General features: G+C 43.9%; 1 protein-coding gene across 1 annotated transcript in view; it reads left to right on the forward strand.

Moving 5' to 3' along the window:
• Nucleotides 1–10,000, forward strand: part of cubn (cubilin (intrinsic factor-cobalamin receptor)) — a gene marked incomplete at its 3' end in the record, with an annotated part of 64,364 nt that overhangs the window by 21,368 nt on the left and 32,996 nt on the right. The window contains exons 27-29 of the mRNA XM_084443357.1: nucleotides 1,500–1,681; nucleotides 2,671–2,830; nucleotides 8,668–8,849. Coding sequence (XP_084299483.1) covers nucleotides 1,500–1,681; nucleotides 2,671–2,830; nucleotides 8,668–8,849 — 524 coding nt within the window. The remainder of the gene's footprint in view (nucleotides 1–1,499; nucleotides 1,682–2,670; nucleotides 2,831–8,667; nucleotides 8,850–10,000) is intronic.

The following is a 10,000-nucleotide window of genomic DNA, read 5'->3' on the forward strand; positions in this document are numbered from 1 at the left end:
TAAGGCTGAAACGAGAGGAGGTCACCCCAGTGAAGTCTGTCTTGTTGTGTTCCCGCTGCGGTTCCCCTTTGCTGACTTGGCAAGCAACTCTCCGTCTATGAGTGCGTTTACATGCACTCAATAAACCTTTCTTAAACGGAATATTAACAATATTCCGGTTGCGCGCGGCCATGTAAACATCAATAAACCGTTTGAATAAACGGAATATGGGCATATCCTGAATATTAAAAAAACGAATAAGACCCCTGGTTTATTCCTTTTCCAAACCGAATATTGGGTCATGTATACGCTTATCGGTTTATTCCCACCAAACGAACATGAATTTGTGCTCTGCGCATGTTTTATTCGCAAGGAATCTTGGTTCTAGATTGCTAAACTAACGTTAGCCATTCTCAAAATGCAATACAACACAAATCTATAGTATATTTCATAGGTAGGCCTACAGTTTATTTTATTCTGCAAAATAAATTCTGTAATCATGTCTAAACAAACTAGTTTTGTACTGACTATTCTATTTGTTGCTGCTGTTTTGATTGTATTTCTGCTTGTTATGTTCTCTCCTGTTCTGTGATTGTATTTATGTATTTCCCACCAATCCTGGCTGCGAATCTTCATCCAAAGGGCCTGGGGGGCTCTGGTGCGAATGAGTGGCATATGAAAGAGAGCCACAGCACCGGCATTTAACGTTTTTTCCTTTCAGTAAGGAAGTGAATGAGGAGGAGTGTGAAGTGGTGTTGCTGGATGAAAGCAAGCACTATAGCGCACCACAAACATATTGCTATAGTTTCCATTCTTTGCTGTCTGGGGAGATAGGCTAAACAGGAAGAAGAAAAGCGCCGAAAAAAGTTAATTGCGATGACGTTCTCTGTGCGTCGCTGATTTAAATTCGGAATATACCGAATGATTACAATCAATCAATCAATCAATCAATCAAAGCTTTATTTGTATAGCGCATTTCATACCCAGAGGCAACACAATGCGCTTTACAGAGAACAAGGGAGGTGGGCATACGACCCACTCTCTACATATTCCAGAGGGAAGCAAAAAAACAGTAATCACCCGGGGGCCAGACAATTACCATGTATACAGGAATATTCCTTTTTGCTTGCGCATGTAAACTCCTTATTCCTAATGTTTCAATAACCGGAATATGGACAATAAACCGAATATTGAGTGCATGTAAATGTACTGTAGTCACTGACTCCCTGATGAAGCTGTTTAGGTGTTAGAAGGGGGTGACTGAGCTAGGCCAGTAAAAAACAATGTTTCTTCTTGAAACATTTGTTTCACACCTTGTGGTTTGTTCTATCATTTTACATGTCATATCTTAATTAAATTGTATAGTACAATATAATATTTTGAATCACACACACAAAAAAACACTTTTAATAACATTGTTTCTAAACAGCGATTGAGACATTTACAGTAGGTCAGTATCTTGCCTGCTACAGTAGAAACTACAGTATGTAATATATAATTCACATGGCTGTCTCTCTCAGACTGTCAGGGTATCATCATCGCCAACCAGTCCAGAGGGGCAATAGAATCCCTGAACTACCCTGGGAACTACCCCCACAACTTGCTGTGCAGTTGGACCATCCAGACCACCATGGGCAACACCGTCAACTACACCTTCACCACCTTCGACCTGGAGCGCGCCTGTATGTTTGACTACATCAAGGTAATCAATCAATCAATCAAAGCTTTATTTAGGTAACACATGTGGAACACCCACACCTACACCCACACACGCATACACACACACACACACACACACACACACACACACACACACACACAAACACACTCACACACACACACACACATACAAACATGCGCACACACAGACAAGTCTGCTCCAGTGGTAGTCTGCCATAGCTTACATAACACCAGTGAATCCCAACAGCGAGCAGCGCTACTTACCATCCACACAATGGACATGTCTTAGCAAGGAAATTCCAATGCTGTGGCCTCCCTCGGTCACCGTGACAACCCAAACACAGATGACATCACCGGCCGCTAAGTGAAAGCGAGTCGTTTTGAGTGTGTAGATTCCCTGGAGATGCTCATTCATTTCCTCATCTTGTTGGCACTCTTTAGCTAGGCTGATGTCATTGCTCATGTTTGTGTGTGTGTGTTTGTGTGTGTGTGTGTTTGTGTGTGTGTGTGTGTTTGTGTGTGTGTGTGTGTATACTGTAGGTATGTATGTGTGTGTGTGTGTGTGTGTGTGTGTGTGTGTGTGTGTATGTGTTTATGTGTACAATAATTTATCTTTGTCTCTGGTTGCATCTGATCAAATTATGTCTTCAGCTTTGAGTCAGTTACAAAATCACAATGCCTTCGTAGAAAGTGAAGGTGGACAGTGTTGACATGTATTCAGGGTTAGGGTTAGGTATACCCTGGAGGTATGGGTTCAGGGTTAGGGTTAGGTATACCCTGGAGGTATGGGTTCAGGGTTAGGGTTAGGGTTAAACATGTCATCATGTTTGACTTTGCTAAGACTAGCTTTATTCTCTTTTTTTCCAGTCTGTTGTGTCTTTGGTAATATTTCTAGTCTTGTGAATGTCTTCTGTTTGTTAGTTTAAGATAAGTAAAAAATAAAAAACCTAAATAAATACATTAATAGACAAAAAAAAAAAAAATACTGACTGTGTCCTCTGTTTTTCCCAGCTGTACAATGGGCCCAATGAACAAGCCCCTCTGATTGGCACATTCTGTGGGGACATGCCCCCTCCCGCCCAGACCACCACTAGCTCCTCCCTCCACGTAGTGTTCCGATCTGATTCGTCCGTGACCTACTCAGGCTTCCAGATGCTGTGGTACCAGAACGGTAAGACCCCAACACCACGTAAAGTAACCGCAACACAACCACAAAATAACATCATAACACAACACAACCACAAAACAGAGCACAACCATGTCCACAACGCAACACCGGTGTTACCACACACCAACAAAAATGTGAGAATTATATTTGTTGGCATTGGTTTCCACGGTTGTATCCTGTCCTGTCCTCCCCCCTATCCCCATGCCCTCTAGTCTGGGGTCTCTGCGCCCTTCTTCAAACCCACATCGAAAAGCTATGGACTCAATTAAACACTGACATTCATTACTGCGCAATGTTTAATAGCAAGTTTAAGGTCAGTCCTACAGCACTAGAGCTTGTTGGCCTGCCAACATTTCCATTCCTGAATCTGGAGCAAAATCAAAATGAGGAACTGCCCGCCCACGGTTAAAAATTAGGAGACATCCAAGATAGGCATCCCAGATACAAAAATAGGGTTTTTAATGCATAGTGGAAAAGTGACAAAGTGAATAGAAAGAACGTTTCAGTCGTTCAGAGGGCTGACAATGGTCTGAACCACCAAAGCCTTCTTTCTTTTCACTTTTCCCTTTTTCACTATGCATTAAAAACCCTATTGTTGTATCTGGGATGCTTCCTCATTTTAACAGTTTGCGGACCGTTCCTCATTTTGACTTTGCACCACTTCGTTTGGCCTCACGCACCTGCTGGTGTCTCTGCAGACTCAAATATTATGTTGAATCGCTGCGCTCTGCATACTACATACTGTAATAGAGTCACTGCTCTTCATACTACATACTGTAATAGAGTCACTGCCACTTCATTGCCTAAGCTGGTAGTCTGAGGGCGTATCAACGGTTCAAAATTGAAAGAGTGACAGGTCTTAGCAGCAAATGAGAGACGCTAGCCCAGGTTAGATGGGTGGGGAATATCTATGAGAGGGAACGCCTAATCGCGAAAGTCGTTACTGATTGGTGTCGCAGGGATTCCTGCAAAACCAATGAATTGCCAGAATTTGAACACCACATTTTTGCATAAACTGTCCCAGACCCATAGAGAGAGGGGGATGCAGCGTGCAGTAACGTCGTTAGCGTAGCTTACGTAGTGTATCAGAAAAAGAACTGTCATGGGTCTGGCGTTGAGACTACGCACCTGCTCCTCTCCAATCAGCCAGAATCAAAGAGCTTTTCTTTTGCAAATGTGAATAGGAAAGTAAGCAAGTAGCTTTTGAGAACCTTGCGGTCCATGAATCTCCTGATGCTGTACAGTGAGGCAGCTTGATGTAGAAGTACACCTCCCTGGATACACCAGGGAGACACCCCCAATACAACCATTGATACTGAGTGCCAAGCAGGGAGGCACTGGGTACCATTTTTAACAGTCTTTGGTATGACTCGGCCGGGGATCAAACTCAGAACCTCTAAATCTCAGGGCTGACACTCTAACCACAAGGCCACTAAGCTGATACAAATGTGAATAGAACTAATGTCTTTTTTTAAATCTTCCCTTGAACTCAGTCCCCAACAGAATACATTATTAAAGTAACATCCCTAATATATTCTTTGACTACAAAAATCTGGATTCTGACAAACATTTGACACGGAAATTTACACGGACAAAATGAACATTCAACAAAAATGACGGCCATCTTGGAAAGGGTCTCCCTCTTGAATTTTTACTGGCCATCCACTGTTTCCAAAAGAGTGGCCCTTAGAGAGTATTTGTGGCACATTTTATGCTTGTATCACCATTTGAACACAGTGACAAGAACATACGACAGGAATGGCAGCCATCTTGAAAAATGGTTGCCATCTTGAATTTTTGAGTGGCTAACGCCTTTTTCCAAAAGAGTGGCCCTTAGAGAGTATTTGTGTCAAATTTCATGCTTGCATCACCATGTGAACGATTTTTTCAGTTATCCGTTGCACTATTACGTCATTCCCACCGTTGTTATATAGTATGTGAAGTGACTCCTCCCACTGGCGCTGTGAAGATACCTATATGAAACATTGAGAATTGAGTGCTGGACAGGACTGTACTACATAGTACTGTTTGAGTATCATGTCTTTATCATGTTCCAATGCACTGAGGATGTCTCTCTCCAGTGTGTTGACCTTACCTGTAGTTGGACTGTAACCGTTGCCAATGTTGGTGATGACCTTTTTGTAGACCATGGTCATTTCAGCATCAAAGGGTCCTGTGTTTCCATCAGTGGAAGTCAGTCCAACTGAGAAGGCCACCTTGGGTTTATCTGGGTACAGAATTGAAGAATGGTCAATAACAGAGCCGCTTGGATAACTGAATCTGACGTCAGATTCTCAGACTATATAATCATTAAGATTTCCCCTCAGACTATATAATCATTAAGATTTTTTACCGCACATACATAAATGTTTCATCTTTCCATTGTCTGAAGGATAGAATCAAACAGCCACTGTAGCGTGTATGAACACATGTATAATCAAATGTCTCAGCTCAGCCTGAGTAAGTAGACATTAATGGAATAGGTCATTGCATTATAGAGTCAATACAGACTTTCTTAATGGACTCAATCAAACAAAGCTAATGCATGTTACAGATGGGCGTGATAAGTAGTGATAACATGGAAATGATCACCTTGTGATTATATTATTAGTATAACATTAGATTTTTTGGGAAGACTCACATGAGATGAAACGTTTTAATGATGAGAACCTGCAGATTCTTGTATTTTCTCCACCTGGCTTTCAGTGGCATTCAGTCAGGTGTCCGTGCTGCTCAGCTTTTTGATTTCGGCAGCCAGAGCTGTAGTGATGACAATATTGCAGACTTTAGACACACTTTAGTCTTAGTATGAACAGACAACATTCCCTCAAACTGAATTAGTTCCACCTTGTCTGGTGAGCTGATTAAGCTTGGAAAGTGAGGTCAGTCTCAAATAAGTCTGTCAAATTCCATACTACCTTCATTCTGTCTCTGTAGGGATGCCACCGCAGACTTCAAGTCTTCCACACCTCTCAGCTCTGCCCGAGTAGCTTGGCATACAACAGAGGCATTCATTGCATTACAGAGTCAATACAGACATTGTTAATGGACTCTGAAGATTCGCTTACCTTCATTCTCTCTCTTCGAGGCGGATACCTGTCTCTCAGCTTCAGACAGCCTTGCCTCTAGGGTTCCCAGGCTGACCAGCAGCTGACACATATCAAGTTGGCAGGACCCTAAAACCCTGTCAGCACCCCTCCTTTCCCTCTCTCTTCTCTCCCCCATCTGCTCCTGGACTTCTGAGGCGATGTCATTCTCTCTGTCTCCACCCTGGAGCTCAGCACCAGTCAGGCTGCAGATCACCAACACCAGAAGGACTACGGTTACCTTCATACTCTGATGGGACTTGGTGGTTTGTTTCAATGAGCCACTTGCAAGGACTTTATACATATAGATCCGTGTTAAATATTCATCAGAGCCATGCGTCCAATTGGAAAATGACAGGACAACAAGGGGGGGACATGTTTGATTAAGTTGTTTACTCTGTGGGAATGTGCAGCTGCTTGGTGCATTTCTGTCCGTTGGTTTAATTTACTGAAAACCCTTGTGAACGACCACATTTTGTTGATTGTACATTATTCCACAACTACATTGTCATCTGCACGTTTAATTAGGGCCCGAGCACACTGGCGGTGCGAGGCCCTATTGTATTTCGAAGGATTATTCTCCTTCTCCTTCTCCTTCTCCTTCTCCTTCTCCTTCTCCTTCTCCTTCTTCTTCCAAAACAAATGCCTTTTTGGCGGCCTAAACATCGATGAAAACGGATGAAACTTTGCAGATACGTCAGTCCCGGTGAAAAATTTGATAATTCATGGGTGACGGAAATGGGCGTGGCAAAACGGCTCAAGAGCGCCCCCTGGAAAGTTTCAAATGGCGAGCCCCACCTTTCAGTTTGATGTAGGCGAACGAAATTCGGAGGGCATATGTATTTCATCGAGCCACACTAAAATGTCTCTTAGAGCTGTACCCAACATGCAACAGGAAGGCCGCCATTTTGCTTTTAATGTGCCATTTTGTCCTTGTTTTGACCATTTCCATGCCTCGTATTTCAACGAACTCCTCCTACAGATTTCATCCGATCAACTTCATACTCGGTCAGCTTCATCTTAAGCCCTTTGTGATCAAAAGTTATCAAGAAAATTGAGTTTTCACCAAACACCCTTGCCGTGGCGCCCCGCCAAAGTTTGACATTTCGCCATAAAACACGATGTCCTCATAACTTCTCCATACATTATCCGATTTGTCCGATATATCTCACGCTTCATGACGGTTCTGTCCTGAACACATCTATGTGTCAGTATTGCGTCATACTTATAGCGCCACCTATTGGTGAAACAGGAAGTCCTCATAACTCCTCCATACATTATCCAATTTGTCCGATATAGCTCACGCTTCATGACGGTTCTGTCCTGAACACATCTATGTGTCAGTATTGCGTCATACGTATAGCGCCACCTATTGGTGAAACAGGAAGTCCCCATAACTCCTCCATACATTATCGGATTTGTCCGATATATCTCACGCTTCATGACGGTTCTGTCCTGAACACATCTATGTGTCAGTATTGCATCATACTTATAGCGCCACCTATTGGTGAAACAGGAAGTCCTCATAACTCCTCCATACATTATCCGATTTGTCAGATTTATCTCACGCTTCATGACGGTTCTGTCCTGAACACATCTATGTGTCAGTATTGCGTCATACTTATAGCGCCACCTATTGGTGAAACAGGAAGTCCTCATAACTCCTGCATACATCATCCGATTTGCACCAAATTGCTGACGCTTCATGAAGGTCACCTTCTGAACACATCTATGCGTCGGTATTGAGTAACACTTACAGCGCCACCTACTGGTGAAACAGGAAGTACTCATAACTCCTACATACATTATCCGATTTACTCCAAATTGCTCATGCTTGATGAAGGTCGCATCTTGAACACATCTGTAGGTCAGTATTGCGTCATACTTACAGCGCCACCTACTGCTTACAGGAAGTCCTCATAACTCCTACATACTTTGTCCGATTTACACAACATTTCTCACACTTCATCAAGGTACTGTCCTGAACACATCTATGCGTCGGTATTGAGTCACGCTTAGAGCGCCACCTACTGGTGACAGGACGTTTCTGTCAGTACTGGACACCGAAATAGCACACCCTTTAACGGCGCCACACCCCGACCCGCGTGGGGTGCGAGGGCCCGCTCACTGCTGCTCGCAGCACTAGTTCTTCATTGTTTTCTGTTACTATAGGCAGCTTAACACAAGGTGTGATACCTTTACCGGTGATTTGCCCCTTGGTATATTGTGGTTATTGGCACGGCTCTTGTCTTGGCCAATCACAATGCACGGTTGGAACTAGCTGTTGTATCATGTACATTATTTCAGCAGGGTATATTTGCGTTGTCATCTGCACTTTTTGCCAATTAGTCCATATTGGTGGGTCAAATCCCTCCTTCATCCGTTATTTGGGAGCCAAGTACACTTGACTTAGCCTCATGAGACCATCCTGATTTTTCAATCTCACATTGTTTCTCGCAAATCAGTCTGGATACTCTCGATAGAGAAAATTCTGAGCCCGATCGGAAAACAATCTCACCAATCAGCACTGGTTCTGAGGAATTTGAGGAAGTATTTTTTAAAGTCCCTTCCCTTTTTCAAACAGTTTCCAATGGAGAATTCTCAGATGGTTACATGAAGCAAACCATCTGGCAGCGTCAGGTTACATTTGACTAGCCATATTGTAGAAATCCTTTTTATTTTTTATTTTTTATTAATGCACTGTCATTAGCGTTTCCCCATTCAGCACCACTGACTCAGTGTCTCCCCCTGCAGGGTGTGGTGGAGAACTGCAGGGCCCAAGCGGATCCTTCAACAGTCCAGACTACCCCAACAGATACCCAGAGAACCGCGAGTGTATCTGGTACCTCCGCACGGCCCCAGGAAGCAGCATCACCATCACCATCCAGGAGTTTGACGTGGAGTACCACCCTGACTGCAACTACGACGTGCTGGAGGTAACACTACCTACTGTAGTAAGGTGGCCGGTGACAAATTCAAATTCAGGGCTTGCACCCTAAAAAATCTAACAATTACATCAAAATTCTATACTACATTGGGGCGGCTGTAGCTCAGTTGGTAGAGCGGGTCGTTCAATGATCGAAGGGTCAGTGGTTCGAATCCCAGCTCCAACTGTCCACATGTCGAAGTGTCCTTGAGCAAGACACCTTACCCCAAATTGCTCCCAATGAGCAGGCTAGCACCTTGCATGGCAGCTACCGCTATTGGTGTGTGAATGTGTGTGTGAATGAGAGGCCAGCGCTTTGAGTGCCGCTAAGGTGGAAAAGCGCTATACTGTATAAGTGCAGTCCATTTACCATTTACCATATATATATATATATATATAAAAAGAGAGAGAGAGAGAGAGAGAGAGAGAGAGAGAGAGAGAGAGAGAGAGAGGGAGGCTGGCATTATGAGTACCCGGCCATATGTTTTGACTGGGTGGCCCAGCCTCCTCATGGGGGTTTGACTGAGAGGACAGAGTCCAGGGGAACTCGTGCCAGTGGAATGCTGTCGTCCCACCAGACAGTGACTGGACCTGGCAGAGCAGAAGTTATAGGATATCACAGCTGATAGAGAGGGAGGGGATATAGAGAGAGAGCGAGAAATAAGAGATTCAGAAGAGAGATGGAGGTAGCGGGAGAGAGATTTCACAGCTGAGAGAGAGAGAGAGAGAGGGGGGGGGTGGAGGGATAGAGAGAGCGAGAGACTAAGAGATACAGAGAGAGTTGGAGGGATAGAGAGAGATAGAGAGAGAGGGTTAATTAATAGGCCACCAAGTTGGAGCAATCTGCTGTACCTGGGAGAGAGCGAGAGAGAAAAAGAGAGAGGGATGGAGGGATAGAGAGAGAAACAGAGTGAGAGAGAGATACAGAGAGTGAGTGATAGGGAGAGAGGGAGATGGATAGAGAAAGAGAGAGAGAGAGAGAGAGAGAAAGAGAGAGAGTGTATTAACCGGCCATCAAGTTGGAGCCACCTGCAGCACCTGGGGTCTCATTGATAACCAACACGGGACCTGAAAGATGCGTACCCCCCTTCCCAGACAAACGCTGTGATCTATAAAAACAACCAGGACTTTCACAGTGGGTATCAACTATTTTAATCAGAA

Source organism: Borostomias antarcticus (genome assembly GCF_949987555.1).
Source record: "Borostomias antarcticus genome assembly, chromosome: 9".
Lineage (NCBI taxonomy): Eukaryota > Metazoa > Chordata > Actinopteri > Stomiiformes > Stomiidae > Borostomias > Borostomias antarcticus.